This window comes from Chanodichthys erythropterus, chromosome 4 (genome assembly GCF_024489055.1).
Source record: "Chanodichthys erythropterus isolate Z2021 chromosome 4, ASM2448905v1, whole genome shotgun sequence".
Taxonomy (NCBI): domain Eukaryota; kingdom Metazoa; phylum Chordata; class Actinopteri; order Cypriniformes; family Xenocyprididae; genus Chanodichthys; species Chanodichthys erythropterus.
Window position 1 is genome coordinate 18,587,867 of NC_090224.1, and position 19,184 is coordinate 18,607,050.

General features: G+C 40.6%; 2 protein-coding genes and 1 pseudogene across 2 annotated transcripts; all 3 read right to left on the reverse strand.

The window, feature by feature from the left end:
• Positions 1-5,226: 5,226 nt before the first annotated feature.
• Positions 5,227-8,090, reverse strand: LOC137018924 (trace amine-associated receptor 1-like; annotated as a pseudogene).
• Positions 8,091-9,518: 1,428 nt separating this feature from the next.
• LOC137018925 (trace amine-associated receptor 1-like) lies at positions 9,519-14,300 on the reverse strand. Its single transcript, XM_067383765.1, has 4 exons — positions 14,161-14,300; positions 13,671-13,776; positions 10,238-10,562; positions 9,519-10,165 (listed from the first exon to the last, which is right to left on the reverse strand). Exons 1-4 carry the CDS (start codon positions 14,298-14,300, stop codon positions 9,519-9,521), a joined length of 1,218 nt encoding a protein of 405 aa, XP_067239866.1.
• A 1,906-nt stretch (positions 14,301-16,206) lies between these two features.
• On the reverse strand, positions 16,207-18,460 carry taar10 (trace amine-associated receptor 10). Its single transcript, XM_067383768.1, has 4 exons — positions 18,416-18,460; positions 18,273-18,374; positions 16,926-17,250; positions 16,207-16,853 (listed from the first exon to the last, which is right to left on the reverse strand). The coding sequence occupies exons 1-4, from the start codon at positions 18,458-18,460 to the stop codon at positions 16,207-16,209; spliced, it is 1,119 nt and encodes a 372-aa protein (XP_067239869.1).
• Positions 18,461-19,184: the final 724 nt, after the last annotated feature.

Sequence of the window (19,184 nt, forward strand, 5' to 3'; positions counted from 1 at the left end):
ACAAAAATTTTGTGTTTATGTAATCTGTATGAAAAGAGACACATGTCAGAAGTCATTGATTCAGCTCATTATCTGCTAATGCGGCCACGCCCACGGAGCCAGCGCTATTCAGAGGCAAATTATGAGTCAATACAGGCATTCATCGTCTCAATCGTGTATTTATTGTCTTGAAAAGTGTTTATTTGTATGTAAAAGCCATGGTTAACGACCTTTGGAAGACATGCCATTAGTTCCTGATATGTCCTCTTCTTCTGTAGAATAATTTGTGGACTAAATGTGTACAGAGAGCTCCCTCCGGCTACAAGTATGAATTGAAAACACCATTCCTGAAATGTCCTCTTCTTCTTTAGAATAATTTGTGGACTAAAGGTGTATAGAGCGCCCTCCGGCTGCAAGTATCACCTGAAAACACCAGCGCTCATAGTTATGACAATGAATATAGAATAAATATAACTCCTCTGTATAGAAAATTGACATAAACATATGAGAATCCATCAATATTTCTCCAAATGTGCATGCTTTTAAACTAAAAGCCTATATTCAGACTCTTTGCATCACAGAAATACATTATATTTTAAAGAATATAATAGAATACCATTATTTTAAATTGAGCTGAGACATGATTACAGAGGTTTTTTTCACAGCCTACCTGACTGAAAGGCCTCATTAATATGCAAGTCATTTCAGGTCATTATTATGCAATTCTTTTGTCTTCTCAGGTGTAAATCAGCCATTATTCATGATCATTCACGCCTCCACGCATACTGTGTTTCTTGACAAAAAGTGTCTTGCAAAAACTAAATCAATATATTGTTTTATATGAACAAGTAGGCATTATAATTTTTACATAATTTTGAAGCAAAAACTCTAGCCTACAACCTCCAATACCCAGAAGTCTTGTAAACACAGATGTAATATATGTTTTTGGCCTTATTTCAGTGACTTAAGTTTTTTGTTTTTTCAATAACCACGCATAAACATTATTCCTTCAAAAACACAAACGTGCATACATGTTCCTCACATATTATGGTAGCCTAGTTTGTGCTGAATACAGTGTAATGACACTTTTGTCATTAATATGTTTATGAACAACTGAAAAAAGCACAAATGTCAGGGCATGTCAAAACTTCTCCAGGCCCCAAATCAGCCTCAGACTCCAGAGGGTTAAGCATTCTATGTCACTGCATTTAATTAAACATTGCATTAAACAACACAAGTGAAAATAATAGAACAAGGAATGTTTTAGTTGGCCTATTTTTAACTGTAAGCTTAAACTATTAAATATTTTAGCAGATTCACTCGGCATTTAAACGCGGTTGTCTCTTTTGAAACTGCAAATGCAAATCGTGCTGCTTTTAACAGTCTTCAGACAGAGCGTGAACACAAATAAGCATGGGACCCTTTGAAAGAAGCTGTCAAATGCACCAAATTGAGTTATAATAGTCTTGGCTATTGGACCCGAAGTCCACCCAAGCCTACCGCACCCGACACGTAAATATTATTCACCTGTTACATAAATTTGGCGGGTCACCCATCAGGTACAAGCCCTTATGCAGGACTCTGTCTCCGATAATGTCCGTCTGAAAGAAGATAGTCATATACACCTATGGCTTGAGGGTGAGTAAATCATGGGATAATTTTCATTTTTATCCCTTTAAAGCAGAACTAAGCAAGATTCGCGAAGCTCCCCCTACAGTTTCCTTCAGTGAATGACACTGTCATAAATACTCCAAGCGCAGCTCTGGACTACAACGATACAACACTCGCCAGCGCAGTAGTTTTGCAAATACAGTACAAGAAAGAGGAGGTGGGTAATTTGCAAATACAGTACACTCGATGGAGGTGGGTAATTTTCGAAATTGTCTTATAAAGACATAATATATACATTGTTTTTGAATTACCGTAAAGCATTTTGTCACTCTCGCGTGAACGTGAACATGAGACGAGATTGTTTCGGGTCGGTGCAGCTCAAGTTGCAAGTGCTGTATTCTGGCGTAGACGTGCCAGAGGGGGTTAGTGCTCGCCTCAAACACACCACTACAAGTCAATTAAGCATCGTAAGGACTTAGAAAACTATTTATGAAGGTAAAAAAAGTTACTAAGTTCTGCTTTAAGGAAACTAGTGACTATAACACTACGGTTACTCACGTAACCCTGGTTTCCTGAGATAATGGGAACAAGCATCACTTCAGTTCAGTTGACGCTATGGGGAAACTCCTGTTTTTTTCAAAATCCTGAAGCCTGATTTGTTCACATCTGTGCAACTGTGAAGCTGCCAAAAGGGGCGGTGTTGACTGCCTATATTAGTCACACTGGAACGCCGCCTGTCAGAATCTTTCAACTGAACATCGCCTAGCATGACTCGCTGGCAGCATAGTAGCATGGCAAGCTACACAATGCTCATTCCCGTTATCTCAGGGAACCAGGGTTACGTGAGTAACCGTAGCATTCCCTTTCGTTATGGTTCACTCACGTTGTGTCAGTTTAGCTGATGCTATGGGGAATACATTGCAACAAGCCGTTCTACAATCGCTGAAAGGAAGTCACTCTGTGAGCTGACAGTGGAGAGAGTTCCACTGTTGACACAGCCATGGGTCACACTGAGAGGGTGCTGGCCCATTTGCCATGCATGAGGTGGAACACAGCCCTTCAACCAAAGCTGAAGAGGTCGCACATGGAGCAGGCCTAGCGGAACTGAGGAAGCTGAAGAGACTCCAACTTGAACAAGGCTGCCACGCTCCTGATTTTCCACGTGCACTCTTGAGAGAGCCAAGCCTGCATTTGAGCTGAATCGGAGACTGCCCCAGGAGTAAAATCCGTTGGCTGGGGAGCGGCAAGCTCTTGACTCTGAATCCCAAGTTGCTTAGATGACTGAGGAGCAGAAATCTGTGGCCGCATAGCTCCTGTCTCAACTGGGCTAAAAGCAGCCAGTCATCGATGTAGTTGAGTATGCGTATTCCCATCTGCCTTAGAGGGGAGAGAGCAGCACCTATGCACTTCATAAAAGTACACTTAGCTAGAGAGAGTCCGAATGTAAGGACTGTATATTGGTATTCAACCCACTCGAACGCGAATCTCAAGAAGCATGGTGGTCCGTGAGTAGCCTTGTTCTATTTCCCCCAATATCTAGCTCAACATAATGGCCTGCCAAGCCTGGAATCGAGTGGCAAATGATTGAAGTGCTACAGGCTGCGTCTCGCTCTGGAACGGGAGAGCGGCACCTGTTGTTATAGCATCGAGAGGAGGAGGAAAGCTCTTTTCGTGAAAATGTAAACATTTTGTTTTGAAGTGCTACAGGCTGTGTCTCGGGCTGGAGTGGGAAAGTAGTACCTGTTAGAGCTGCGGCCAATGGCTTGTACAGTGGCTTTGGCAGCGCGCAGGGTCGAATTTGTGGTACTACGCAGCTCTTTGAACATCTCAGGGTCAGGTCCGGGTTTGTCCATGTCGTGGAGAAGCTAGGCCTGATAAACCTAAAACAAATGTGTATAATGACATGGGAATTACAACGTAAACATTGTTTATGAGGGCACTTCCTGGGCCCTATGATACACCCGGCTCAATGCAGCATCAGGCGCAACGCAAGTGTTTTTTGCTAGTTTCAGCCCGACGCAGTTATCAATTTCACGTCCAGCACCACATTGTTTAAATAGAAAATGCATTTGTGCCCATGTGCATGCTGGCCTGAACACGAGGTGTGTCGAGTGCGAGGTGCGTCATTAAACTAGCAAAAGTGGATTCGGACACGCCCTAAGTGCACTTTAGACGGGCTTTACACAATGCATTTAGATTGTTAAAATATGTGTCCTCATAAACCAAATGGCTTAAAAAAAATGCTGAAAGATTCCTGTGATACATAGGTTTAGGGGTAGGGTTAGTGTAGGAGGATAGAATATACAGTTTGTATAGTATAAAAGTCCACGTATACCACATACACAAGTATGTGTGTCTGGTTCCCTTCGCTGTGTACCAGAAATACCAGAAATCTCTGACCTCATTGGGACCTTTTTGGTCCCCATGAGGAAATCAGCTTATAAATCATATGATGTTTTATAATTGTGTTTTGATGTTTTTTTGAAAATTACCCATGAAGAAAACAGCTTATAAATCATATAATATATAATGTTTTTTGAAAATGTAAAGATGCAGATGCCATTCTCAAGTGAAACGAGCCAAGGCTTGGACCCGGAATCCGCGTTCCTTACGTCATGACTTAAAAAGCGGATAAAAACCATTACGGCTATGGAATGTCCTCATATAGTGTGTGTGTGGATGTTGTATACATGGTTCATGAGGACACGAATGTGTATAATGACATGGGTATTACAATGTAAACATAGTTTATGAGGACACTTCCTGTGTCCTCGTAAACCAAATAGCTAAAAAAGCATACTAAACTTTGTTTTTTTGAAAATCAAAAAATGCAGACAGTTTTCTGTGATGAGTAGGTTTAGGGTAGTGTAGGGGGATAGAATATACAGTTTGTACAGTATAAAAATCATTACGTCTATGGAAAGTCCCTGTAAACCACATATAGTGCCTACAAGTGTGTGTATTAATATTCATATGCTTGTTGAATTTATTGCATTATTAAATTAAGAGTATTTCAGTGTATAAAATGAGATAAATGCAAATGACTAAATGCTTTCTGAAAGCACTGTATTATACTGTATATACATTTTTATCATTGGATGACTTTCATTGTCCTCCCAAGAGAAGGCTTCACTTGCTGAGACTTCATCCTCCAGTGTTTCTTGAGGAGTAGCGTTGTCATTAATATTAAAAAGAGAAGTGTTTCTTTTAGGAGAAAATCTGTTCTTCACAAATACATGTGATGTATTTGACATATCAAAATAATCAGAGTTACTTACAAAACTGAACATTATGTATGCCGGGTATGACGGGTCTCAAAGCAAAATGATACATGATGCACTTTGACATTAGTTCATATTTGTCATTTAATGTTATAAAGCATTAAAGAGTCTACATTTAACCTGCACAGTTTTGATGTAGTGGCTCAGGGAAAAAAAATCCCTTTTTTAATTTAAAAGTAATACCTAAATTCTGATCTCACATTATATTTTATAAAACTCCCAGACATTTGGCTGCTCAGGTTATAAATAATGCAAGCGTGATCTGGTTACTTGGAATCATGGTAACTATACAGAGGTGAAATTATTACTAGTTACATAGCATACGACACATGGAACATATCCAGGATAGTAATTTCTAATCATTTCTTCCCATTAAATCAATTTGTGAAGAATTAACTTGAAATATTTTGGCCAAAAGAATAATTCTTAGAGCTTTTCTAAACCATCTATAAAAGAATGCATACACAAAGGGGTTACACAGAGAATTCAAATATCCAATCCACACCAAAATATCAAATACGGCTGGTGGTATTGTGTGATCAAGAAACGAATCTATTAGATTACAAAAGAAAAATGGTGAGACACTCACAAAAAATACCCCCATGATGATAGCCAGAGTTTTTGTGGCCTTCCCCTCAGTTTTGTTTATAGATATGCTGGTTTTCTTGCCCACGTGTGTTGAATGCTGTATAGATTTTGATTGTCTTCGTGCAACAAGGAGAATTTTTAGATATATGCTGACAGTAATTATTGAAGGTAGGCCAAAAGCAAGAATTGAGGTAATGGTGCTGCCTGCACGGGTTTGAAAGATAATACAGCTCCCTTACAAGCTATATTATCAAAATAAAACTCCTCTGCACCCAAAATGTTGAGTTGTAGAAACACGATAGCGAATCCAACAAAGGCTGCCAGACCCCAGCATAGGGAAATCATAATGAGGGAAATGGGCGGTGTGATTTTATCCCGGTACTGAAGTGGGTGACATACAGCATAATAGCGATCAATGGAGATGAAATATATGTGCAAGAGAGATGTGTTGCCTAACATAATATCAACACTGCTGTGTATTTTACAGAACATGTCACCCAAGTACCAGCAAGTTTTAACAGAGCGCAGCATACTGGGAGGCATCACAAAGCCTCCGATTAGCAGGTCAGCCACGGCCAGCGACAGGATGAAGTAGTTTGTTGGTGTGTGCAGCTGCTTGAAATGAATGATGGCAATGATGACCAGCAGGTTTCCACATACTGTGGTGAGTGATATGGCACTGAAGAACAAATAGAACAAAATCTGAATCTCAGACGGGTAGACAAATCTCACACATGAGTTGTTGAACGACTCAAAGCAGAGAACTGGCCCATGGTCAGTCCTAGTCTCAGGTCCATTTCCAGACATGGTCTGTTGAGAACAAACAAGCAAACACATTTATTTATGAGCAAATAATGAACTGTTTTCTTGTTACCATAAGAGCAATGTGACTTAATAAAATACCACTAATAATTATTACATTAGATTTCATTGCTTTAACCACACAAAAACATTGCCAGCCCTGCAGCTTGAACAGAAATCATACCTTTAGACATTCATGACACAGATATTACCTGTCCATGCAAGAGTGAATGTGCAGAAATCACATATTTATGTCTCTTACCCCTCCTGCATTGCATCACTAACAACAGAAATCTTTTCCTATGAGATTTCCCTCTAATTGTTTACATAATTAGTTACATAAAAAAATTAATGCAGTCTGTTAACCTGTCCGTGTCCAGTGTCCCACTTTTTTATCACCTTTTCCCTTATAACATTTTTGTAATCATCATAAATTAGATATTATTCGAAGACTTACGCTACATTCACACGTGGCATCAGTGGCAACGCTTGATGGAGGGGGTGTCTGAAGCTTGTGTTGACATGACCGTTATAGTGATAACAGCTAATCACATTACTTTCCGGTGTTGCATGAATGCAATTGGCTAGCGACTGCTCAAGGGTGTTTGCATAAAGCGATCTGATTGGCTGACACCTGCATTGGCGCTTGAAAAGTTGAGAAATCTTCAACTTCTGTCACGAGCAACACGAGTGAAGCGATGCGACGGAACCCACAATTCAGTTCGGCAACGCATGACGTCACCCATTTAAAGTATATGAGAAACATTAAAGGTGCCTTAGAATTGAAAATTGAATTTACCTCAGCATAGATAAATAATTAGAGTTCTGTACATGGAAATGACATACAGTGAATCTCAAACACCATTGTTTCCTCCTTCTTATGTAAATTTGATTTGTGCAAAAGAGCTCTGAAGAACAGGTGAATCTCAACATAACACTGACTGTGATGCAACAGTCGGGATCATTAATATGTAAGCCCCCAACTTTTGCATATGCCAGCCCATGTTCAAGGCATTAAACAACCCTGTATTAACGTCTGGAGCAGCACACAGACTATATGCAGGTAAGCAAGCAAGGACAATAGTGAAAAATGGCAGATGGAGCAATAAATGGGGTGAAACTTCTCAGACACATTTAAGGGCACCTTAGACTTATATTACATCTTGTGAAAAAGCATTCTAGGGCACCTTTAATGCAAATGCCCTGTGTGAATGCAGCGTTACAGTATGAGTCATGGGTGCGTTTTGGTGCAAAAAAACAATCAGAGTGTCATCTCTCATTCCCTTTAAAAGCCAGGTGCACTTGCACCATGTCGGATTGCTATTTACATGGCGGAATATAGACACCCTCAACCTGACAAGTCAGTTTAAATACATGTGTGTTTTGCCACGATTGGTCAAATAATTAGCTAATTTCATTTGTCATTACTGCAAATAGGTCATCCTGGATGTGAAAATGATAATCGCGTCGTGCTGAAACTAGCAAAAAACACTTGTGTCACGCCTGCCATCACATTGCGCCATGTGTATGATAGGGCCCAGAGGCTTTCCTCTCAAGCTTTTTAACACAGTGTATGTTGTACCCATCTGGTGGTCAAAATAAAGAATAGAACCTACCAGTTATGTTTATTTTTGAAAACGTATGTTTCTGATAAGTAACTGAGTGTTTCGACCCTTAACCACAACACTCTCCAGTTGGTGGGTCGGTAGTGGTGGCCAAATCACTGCCCATCTGCTCCTGGCTTCTAGCTTTCTTCCTCTCTCTTATTCCATATCCAGCATGAAGCTCGTTCAGCCTCCTGTCCCATCCTATGAGTCTTGCTCCTCTCATCCATGCCCAAAGCTGACAGCAACCGCCATGCTGATTTGGCAGGAAAGCCTCTACAACCTATTTCCACAGGGAACAGCCATGCCTGCCACCCCTTGTTTACGATGGTTGTGAGTGAGTCGATTTTCCTGTGGACTGGGCCTGTTAGAGTAGCATCCAAGATGCCACCTTGATCATCACTGAACCATGCCCATACGATGTTGTCTGATGGTTTTGGCATTTAAAACTTTCCTTCCTCACCGAATGGATAGGAGAAACTGGAGATAAGCTTGCTTGATTAAGTCACTGGTGCTGGGGCGATACCAGTGAGAAGAGATTTTCAGCTCTGTGGTGTGCTTCCTGGCTGAAGTTCTCCGTCTCACCGGATACTAGACCTGTGCGATAACGTCAAAGTATCATCAAGTTTACCAGAGGCTTTATTTTGCTCATAAATTGAAAAAGCCATTATAAAACCCTATAGGAAAATCTCAAAGGAACCAGCAGTGAATTTGACCTGTGGGGGCATTTTTATTGTATGATGGTTCTTAAAAAATTTAAAACTGCAGAAAGTTTTCTGTGATGGGTAGGTTTAGGCGATAAAAAATGTCATTAACTCATGTTAGAGCATAACCACTATGCCTATGGAGAGTCCCTGTAAACCACATATACTATACGTGTGTGTGTGTGTGTGTGTGTGTGTGTGTGTGTGTGTGTGTGTGTGTGTGTGTGTGTGTGTGTGTGTGTGTGTGTGTGTATTAATATGCCTGCTAAATTTATTGTATTATTAAAAGAAGAGTATTTCAATGTTATCTTTCATTTAATTGTATTTGTATGTGCCTACAAGTCAAAAAGAGGCTCCAGTTCCTCCAGTGTTTCTTAGAATGTAACATTGTCTTTGATACTGAAAAACTTAACTTAAAAATAAACAAAAAAAAAATTATATTATTTAATATAATGATATAATATAATAAATGTAATATTTTGAATATACGTGATTTATTTGACATTGACATATTCAGATTTACTTACAAAACTGAACATTATGTATGCTATGCTTATAATGGATGGGTCTCAAAGTATAATGATACTTGATACACTTTGACATTAGCTCATATTTGTCATAATATTATAAAGCATTAAACAGTTTACATTTAACATGCACAGTTTTGATTTAGTGGCTCAGCAACAAGAAAAAAAAGTCCCTTTTTTTAATATGGAAGTAATGCAATACCTAAATTCTGATCTCAAATTTTTTTTTTTTTTTTTAAATATTCCAAGACATTTGGCTTACCAGGTTATAAAAAAATGCATGCATGATATGGTTATTTGGCATCATGGTTACTGTACAGAGATTACATTTATTGTAGTTACATAGAGTGGACACATAAAACATATCCAGAATATTTCTATGTTTATTTACATTCATGTATTATTTACAAAAATCAGACATTTTTAATCACGTCTTCCGTTCAAGTCAAGTTGTGAAGAATTAACTTTAAATATTTTGGCCAAAAGAATAATTCTTAGAGCTTTTCTAAACCATCTATAAAAGAATGCATAGACAAAAGGGTTACACAGACAATTCATATATCCAATCCACAAAAAAACATCAAATACGGCTGGTGGTATTATGTGATCCAGAAACGGATCTATTAGATTACAGAAGAAAAATGGTGAGACGCTCACAAAAAATACCCCCATGATGATAGCCAGGGTTTTTGTAGCCTTCCCCTCAGTTTTGTTTATTCTGGTTTTCTTGGCCATGTGTGCTGGTTCTGAATGCTGTATAGATTTTGATTGTCTTTGTGCAACAAGGAGAATTTTTAGATATATGCTGACAGTAATTATTGAAGGTAGGCCAAAAGCAAGAATTGAGGAAATGGTGCTGGCTGCACGGGTTTGAAAGATAATACATGCTCCCTTACAAGCTATATTATCAAAATAAAACTCCTCTGCACCCAAAATGTTGAGTTCTAGAAATACCATAGCAAATCCAACAAAGGCTGCCAGACCCCAGCTTAGGGAAATCATAATGAGGGAAATGGGCGGTGTGATTATATTCCGGTACTGAAGCGGGTGACATACAGCATAATAGCGATCAATAGAGATGAAAGATATGTGCAAGAGAGATGTGATGCATAACATAATATCAACACTGCTGTGTATTTTACAGAACATGTCACCCAAGTACCAGCAAGTCTCAACAGAGCGCAGCATACTGGGAGGCATCACAAAGCCTCCCATTAGCAGGTCAGCCACGGCCAGCGACAGGATGAGGTAGTTTGTTGGCGTGTGCAGCTGCTTGAAATGAATGATGGCAATGATGACCAGCAGGTTTCCACATACTGTGGTGAGTGATATGGCACTCAAGAACAAATAGAACAAAATCTGAATCTCAGACGGGTAGATAAATCTCACACATGAGTTGTTGAACGACTCAAAGCAGAGAACAGGCCCATGGTCAATCCTAGTGTCAGGTCCATTTCCAGACATGGTCTGTTGAAATCAAACAAAAAACATTTATTTATGAGCAAATAACGAACTGTGCTCTTATTATCACAAGAGCAATGTGACATAAAATAAGACCACTAATAATTATTACATTAGATTTCATTGCTTTAAACACACAAAAACATTGTCAGATCTGCTGCTTGAACAGAAATCATACCTTTAGACATTCATGACACAGATATTACCTGTCCATGCAAGAGTGAATGTGCAAAAAGCACATATTTATGTCTCTGACCCCTCCTGTATTGCATCACTAACAACAGAAAACTTTTCCAGTGAGATTTCTTTCTATTTGGTTTCATAAAACAATGAATGCAGTCTGTTAACCTGTCAGTGTCCAGTGTCTCACCTTTTCCCCTCTATGATATATTTTTATAATCATCATAAATTAGGTATTATATTTTAAGGCTTATACACTCAAAATTCAACCTGTAAAAACCGTTTTGAAATTGGACGTTGTGCTATCATGGAATCTTGCAGTGGTGTATAAAGTACTCGAAAACCATACTTGAGTAAAAGTATAGATATCTTGCCAGAAAATGACTTTGGTAGAAGTTAAAGTTGCTGTTTGGAATGTTACTTGAGTAAAAGTTTTAAAGTATGTGATATTTTTTGTACTTAAGTATGAAAAGTATTTTTTTGATATTAAATGTACTTAAGTATTGAAAGTAAAAGTACAAGTAAATGTAAAATACAAAAGGAGCAAAAAAAAATATATTAAAAATTGTTCTATACACAGTTTGAGCAGCAAGATTGTGTTCAGTTTTAACTCTTACATTTTGTTTCTTTAAATTGGCTAAAGGTTTATTGTAATTTTTATTCATAAAAAATACTAATATATTAATTATACATTGATGATTAGTTCATGTTAATTTATAGTGCATTATAACTAATGAAAGAGACAACTTTAAAATGTTAAAATGTAAATGATGAAATCAAAAATTAACAATACTTTTATTAACCTTAACCAATGTTACTAATGTACTCTTGTTGTAAAATGTTACTATTTCATATAAATCCAAACAGTCATTCTTAAAAATTACCATCTTTACACACAAAGGCATAGCATGGGTCTATTATATGTGTACTTTCACACATTATTTGGCTCTATTTTAGAAAAATTGATGATTATCTAATCAAAATATGTGTTACAGTGCCGATAAAAACTGAAATTGAATAGGCTACATTTCTGATTTGTTATTCTTCTGTCGCTGTATGAGAATACAGTTTAAATATGCAACTTCGCCGGATAATGAATGCATAACAGCGAACAAATAGTTATAAACTAATGCAAATGAATGGTAACAATCTTGACATTAAACAGTTGGTGTTTTTTTTTTTTTTTTGGTCACATTGTTTTAACCGCTTGAGGTTACTACTAATGTCAGCCTCGACGACAAACATACTGTTCTCAACTAATGCAGCATCTAGTCAACAAACTAATTACTTTATAGTGATATGAAAACATGTACTGTAGTGTATATTGTATAACATACCGTTTAGTTGTCCGTTTTAAATCGTTTTGAAGTGACCCGCTCTGTGCAGCGCGCAGCCTCACATCACGTGTCAAAAGAAACCATACGAGGCATCAGTGATAGTTTTTATTTCGCCTCTAGAGGCCGCTCTCGTAATGTCTCATAATCTATCGTATCTCGTAATGTCTCATAATCTATGCTCGTAATGACAGCGCACTCTTCTCAGCCGCTCCAGCAATGGATGCAACCCGGAAAATTAAATCAACCGCGGTTGTGCGAGCACTTGTTTGCACATGCTTGCTTGCAGTCTGTGTTCTTCCGACTTTATTTTGTAGTAAGTAACGAAAATGCTTTGGGAAAATGTATCGGAGTAAAAGTATATAATTTATTTAGGAAATGTAGTGGAGTAAAAGTAAAAGTTGACAGAAATATAAAAACTCAAGTAAAGTACAGATTCTCCCAAAAAATACTTAAGTACTGTAACAAAGTATTTTTTTTTTTGTTTGAGACTCAAAGTTCTACTGATTTGTGATAGAAGTGATATAGAAGTTGCGGACCCAAGGGGACATAGTTGACCTTGAGTTAGACGGGACCAGCGGGGACTAGAGATAAAAGGGGTCATATAATGCCCCTTTTACAAGTCTCTGGTGTCCCCAGAATGTGTCTGTGAAGTTTCAGCTCAAAATACCCCACAGATCATTTATTATAGCTTGTAAAATTTGCCCCTATTTGGGTGTGAGCAAATACACATCGTTTTTGTGTGTGTCCCTTTAAATGCAAATGAGCTGCTGCTCACTGCCTGCTTTCCAGAAGAGGGCAGAGCTTTAACAGCTCATGCTTCAGTTTCTCAACAACAACAAAGCTGGAGAATCTCACACTGCCAAAATGAGGATTGTCAGTAACAGTGTTCAGCCTTAAATTGTTCAAACCGGAGTCGGGACACTGATGGAGAGACTCAGGAAGTTATAGAATGCATATGGATTCTGAATGGTTAGTGGATAAATTTATGTAGTTGCTGTGGAGTTGATTCAACTCATCGACCAGCATGTGCCGTCATGTTAATCTTTTGTGCAAATCCAGTGTTGAATTGACCCTCATTTGTGAAGCAGTCTGGCATAAAATGATGGCATGGTAACAACTCTCTACTACAACAACACTTCCTCTTCTCTAAAGCAGTCCAACATGGCCTTGTCCCCTTTGTTGCATGTTTAAGTGGGCAGGATTTATGTAAATTTTAGGGTTAGCGGTGTCACTAACCCGGGAAGAAGCTTGTTGTAGTCCCTACCAGCCATTTGTTGTAGTTCCTAAACAGAGAATTCTTTAAAAGAAAATATCTAACTTTGCAGACATTGTTTATGCTCTAACAGCAACATTACACACTAACTAAAGTTAATCAACCACCCTTTTAATGTAAACATCCTCTTCCAAAACATAATAATGTCAAGAGGTCAGCAGCAGTTCACCTTCAGTATTGGGAATGTCAGCAGAGTCTTCCTCCATTCCCTCGCACTCCACTAATATTCCCGGCATCCACATGATGTTGCCGGCTCACGCACCTGGTCAGACAATTTGTGAGGCTCAGGCTCTGAGGTGCAATGGCTGGCTCAGTCCTTCTTACTGGCGCTGGTTTATGCATACCGGCAGGATCTAGCTCTCCAACTGCGGTGGGCTCTGGCATGGTGTCCTTGCAGAGAGCTGATGCCTGGCTGCGATCTGGGTTCTGACTTCTCACAATTGCAAGTTATAAAGTCAGAATTGTGAGATATAAACTTGCAAACTGCGTGTTTTAATGTCCAATTGTGAGGGAAAAAATATGTTTTTTCTCAGAATTGCGAGTTTATATCTCACAATTCTGACTCAATTCTCACAATCCTCTGTCTGTCTCCGGTTTATGATTCTCTGCCTTTGGACTGTTTTTGTTATCTGGACTGTGAACGATATATGCCTGTCTGTCTGTTTGTTTGTTTGTTTCTGTTCGTGTAATGGCTGCCGCGCCAGATGACACTCACAAAATGGCAGCCACCACAATAACAACACCAAGTCAGCTCTGATCTCTGTGAGTCAAGTCATGTCTTAGCTGATCTTCCAGAGCAACGGCACATCCCCACAGATCTTCCAGAGCAGCGTCACTTCTCCACTGATCTTCCAGAACAACGTCACGTCTCTGCTGATCTTCTAGAGTCACGTCACGTCTCTGCAACTGTCCGAGAGCAGAGAGGGTTGCTGTCCAGTGTGGCGGATCCTCCATTAACTTCAGTACGAGCAGCGGGCATCCCGAAAACCCCCGCCGGCTGCTTCGCACGCAAGCCAGCCGGACGCTTCGCACTCAAGCCAGCCGGACGCTTCGCACACAAGCTCGATGGTTGCTGCACGCTCAAGCTCGCCGGTTGCTACGCACTCAAGCTCTCTGGATGTGATGGACAAGATGGCAGTTTCGCCAGTGCCCACGGGCAAGATGACCGCCCCTTCAGATTCTCTGAACATAGGGGTTGTTCCAGCCATCGAGTCCGCTCCAGAGCCCAAGCGTCTTGCCCTGCCGGCGCCGCTCAAACTCCTTGCCCTGCCGGAGCCGCTCAAGCGTCTTGCCCTGCCGGCACCACCCGAGCTCCTTGCCCTGCCAGCGTCACCCAAGCGCTGTGCTCTGTTGGCGCCAACCAAGCTCCTTGCCCTGCCGACGCCACCCAAGTTTCTTGCCCTGCTGGCGCAAACCAAGCTTCTTGCCCTGCCGGCATCAGCCAAGCTCCTAGCCCACGAGCTCGTCAATTCCACCATTGAATCCCCCAAGGGGGGGGGCATATACCTGTGGGTGGGGAACCTGTGGGTGGGTTTACAGTCTATGGACTCTGAACTGCCACGGTCACCAATGGCCCCTGAATTGCCAGGGCCGTCCTCTGCACCTGACCCTCCGTGGCTTCCCGACACTCCTGACCTGCCATGGCCACCCAAGCCACCTGACATACTGTGGCTGCCCGAGCCACCTGTCCCGCCATGGCTTCCCGACACTCCTGACCTGCCGTGGCCGCCCGACCCACCTGACCTGCTGTGGCTGCCCAAGCCACCTGACCTGTCGTGGCCGCCCGAGCCACCTGACATGCTGTGGCTGCCCGAGCCACCTGATCCGCTGTGGCTTCCCGACACTCCTGACCTGCTGTGGCCGCCCGAGCCACCTGACCTGCTGTGGCTGCCCAAGCCACCAGATCCGCCATGCCCGAGGCTCCCAACCCGCCGTGGCTGCCCGAGGTCCCTGGCCCGCCATGGTGCCTAGAATTCCTGGACCTGCCCTGGAGACCTCCATACCCGTCTGCAGGGCTGTTCCTGTTTGCCCCTATCTAGACCCTGCCTGTACGACCACGCCTACTTTAAATAAAGCTTGCAAATGGATATCTGCCTCAGTCCCGTCCTGTTACAGTGTGTGTGTGTGTGTGTGTGTGTGTGTGTGTGTGTGTGTTTAATATTAATATGCATGTTGAATTTATTGCGTTATTAAATGAAGTATTTCAATATGTTTACTGAATGCTTTCTGAAAGCAATGACTTATATATTATTTAATTGTATTTTTTGTGCCTTCAATTCAAGAAGAGGCTCCACTTTCTCCAGTGTTTCTTGGAAATTAACATTGTCTTTGATACTGAAAAACTTAAACTTAAAAATTAAACTTTTTTTTATATTTTTTGTAATATTTTGAATATACATGTGATTTATTTGACATTGAAATATTCACTTACAAACATATACATATACTTACAAAATTGAACAGTATGTATGCATGTAATGGATGGCATAATGATACATGATACACATTGACATTAGTTCATATTTGTCATGTAATGTTATAAAGCATTAAATAGTCTACATTTAACCTGCACAGTTTTGCTGTAGTGGCTCAGTGAGGGAAAAAAATAATAATATAAAATGCAATACCTAAATGCTGATCTCACATTACATTTTTTTATTTAAAAAAAAACTCCAAAACTCCAAACAACATTTGGCTGCTCAGGTTATAAATAATGCAAGAGTGATCTGGTTATTTGGAATCATGGTTACTGTACAGAGGTGAAATTATTTCTTGTTACATAGTGTGAACATATAAAACATATCCATGAAATTTCTATGTTTATTTACATTTATATATTTTAAAAAAAGAATAGTCATTTCTAATCACGTCTTCCCATCAAGTCAAGTTGTGAAGAATTAACTTGAAATATTTTGGCCAAAAGAATAATTCTTAGAGCTTTTCTAAACCATCTATAAAAGAATGCATACACAAAGGGGTTACACAGAGAATTCAAATATCCAATCCACAACAAAACATCAAATACGGCTGGTGGTATTGTGTGATCAAGAAAAGGATCTATTAGATTACAGAAGAAAAAGGGTGAGATGCTCACAAAAAAAACCCCCATGATGATAGCCAGTGTTTTTGTGGCCTTCCCTTCAGTTTTGTTTATAGATATGCTGGTTTTCTTGCCCACGTGTGTTGAATGCTGTATAGATTTTGATTGTCTTCGTGCAACAAGGAGAATCTTTAGATATATGCTGACAGCAATTATTGCAGGTAGGCCAAAAGCTAAAAATGAGGAAATGGTGCTGGCTGCACGGGTTTGAAAGATAATACATGCTCCCTTACAAGCTATATTATCAAAATAAAACTCCTCTGCACCCAAAATGTTGAATTGTAGAAACACCATAGCAAATCCAACAAAGGCTGCCAGACCCCAGCTGAGGGAAATCATAATGAGGGAAATGGGCGGTGTGATTTTATTCCGGTACTGAAGCGGGTGACATACAGCATAATAGCGATCAATAGAGATGAAAGATATGTGCAAGAGAGATGTGATGCATAACATAATATCAACACTGCTGTGTATTTTACAGAACATGTCACCCAAGTACCAGCAAGTCTCAACAGAGCGCAGCATACTGGGAGGCATCACAAAGCCTCCGATTAGCAGGTCAGCCACGGCCAGCGACAGGATGAGGTAGTTTGTTGGTGTGTGCAGCTGCTTGAAATGAATGATGGCAATGATGACCAGCAGGTTTCCACATACTGTGGTAAGCGATATGGCACTGAAGAACAAATAGAACAAAATCTGAATCTCAGACGGGTAGACAAATCTCACACATGAGTTGTTGAACGACTCAAAGCAGAGAACTGGCCCATGGTCAATCCTAGTCTCAGGTCCATTTCCAGACATGGTCTGTTGAGAACAAACAAGCAAACACATTTATTTATGAGCAAATAATGAACTGTTTTCTTGTTACCATAAGAGCAATGTGACTTATTAAAAATACCACTAATAATTATTACATTAGATTTCATTGCATTAAATCCACAAAACATTATCAGCCCTGCAGCTTGAACAGAAATAATACCTTTAGACATTCATGACACAGATCTTACCTGTCTGTGCAAGAGGGAATGTGCAGAAAGCACATATTTATATCTCTCACCCTTCCTGCATTGCATCACTACTGTCACTCTGTCTTTCACCTTTCAACAACAGAAACCTATTCCCATGTGATTTCTCTCTATTTGGATACGTAAAAACAATAAAACAATGAATATAATCTGTTAACCTGTCAGTGTCCCACTTTTTTATTTCCTTTTTTCCCTACAACATATTTTTGTAATCATCATAAATAAATAAATATGGCATCATTCAAAAGCTTAAACACTCAAAATTCATCCTGTAAAACCGTTGGACATTGTGTTACTGGAACATGTAGCATGTAGCTATGTCTGTTTTGTTTCATTGTGTTTTGGTTCTGTTTTCCCTGTTCTGGTTTGCCTGCCTTTCCTGTGCTTATTAGTTTCCATAGTTTTTTAATTTATGCACATTTTCTGTTTTCCGTTGATTACTCAGTCTGTGTATTTAAGCCTTCAGTTCATTCGGTTCTTTGTTTGGTCTCGTCTTTGCTTTATGTGGTTGTTCGTTAGTTTGCTTCTGCGATCTCCTGTATGTTACTTTTTGGATTAAAAAGAAGTGTTTGTTTGGATTCTCCTTCGTTGTGGGATTACTACAGCCACAGTTTGACAGAATACCGGACCTAAACTGAATAAAGATGGACTTAGCTACTTTGCCTCAAACAGAAGGACTGTTCACTGGAGGACCACACTAGAGACTTTTTAGATCTGAAGTGAATGGTCCTTGAGGAGATTTCGCTGCATATGTGGAGTGGGTGCTGGTGGACTATGGGTCCCCATTCACCATCTACCCACTGAGGAGGCCATCACCAGCCCCACTCCAGACCCAGATCCCAGCCAGCTGCCTCCCTCACACAGAGCGAACGCCAGAGCCCACCGCAGACGGTGAGCCAGAGCCTGCCGCAATGATTATGCCATACAAGAAGAACTGAGCTTACCATCGCCTGGAGCCTGAGCCTAAGGAAAAGTCTGACCCGGTACATGACCCACCAACACCACAATCCGTCCCAGTGGGCGTGCACATGGAGTTTGTGGGGATGGAACAGAGCCCCGCCCACATTCCCATTGCTAGTTGTGAGCTGCAGGTGGTGGAAGAGAATATTTCCCTGAATCTCCCATGCCCGCTGGTCCCGCCCAGCTCCAAGTCTCTTGTGTCTCAAAAGATTCCGCCCAGCCACCCTCTTCCACCTCCTCTGCCTAAAACAGCCAGTTCCTCGGCCCTGCCTCTGCTGTTTCCCTTCAGGCCCTTGGCTCCTCCTCTGACTTCTCTCTGCTGTGTGGATCTGATCTGTCTTCTGATCTCCAGCTCCGCCTTGTCAAAAGGAGCCCCTGGCTTCGCATCCAGCTGCCAAGCCCATCACGTCGACCAATCGGCTCCACCTTGGCTCCGGGGGAGCCAGTAGCCGATGGAAAAGTATACCCACTCTCCATCCCAGAATAAAAGGCGATGGAGGAGTATATTGAAGAGGCTCTCAATCAAGGTTATATTCGCCCTTCCACTCCCCCTACTGCTTCCAGCTTCTTTTTCGTGGCCAAGAAGTATGGAGGCTTGCGGCCCTGCATCAATTATTGGCCATTAAATAAAATAACCATCAAGTTCAGATACCCACTTCCCCTTATCCCTGTTGCTCTAGAACAACTCCACAGTGCCTCCATTTTCACTTAGTTGGACCATCGAAGTTCTGACCTACATATGTGTGTGACCCT

Excerpts from the sequence above, each read along its gene's own strand:
- LOC137018925 (XM_067383765.1), bottom strand. The coding sequence starts at position 14,300 with ATGGAGGATCCGCCACACTGGACAGCAACCCTCTCTGCTCTCGGACAG. Across the intron at positions 10,563-13,670 it reads GTATGCATAAACCAGCGCCA|ACCATGTCTGGAAATGGACC; the intron begins GTAAGAAGGACT and ends TGATTTCAACAG. Across the intron at positions 10,166-10,237 it reads GTACTTGGGTGACATGTTCT|ATCGCTATTATGCTGTATGT; the intron begins GTAAAATACACA and ends TCATCTCTATTG.
- taar10 (XM_067383768.1), bottom strand. The coding sequence starts at position 18,460 with ATGTACCGGGTCAGACTTTTCCTTAGGCTCAGGCTCCAGGCGATG. Across the intron at positions 17,251-18,272 it reads GGCTGGTGATGGCCTCCTCA|ACCATGTCTGGAAATGGACC; the intron begins GTGGGTAGATGG and ends TGTTCTCAACAG. Across the intron at positions 16,854-16,925 it reads GTACTTGGGTGACATGTTCT|ATCGCTATTATGCTGTATGT; the intron begins GTAAAATACACA and ends TCATCTCTATTG.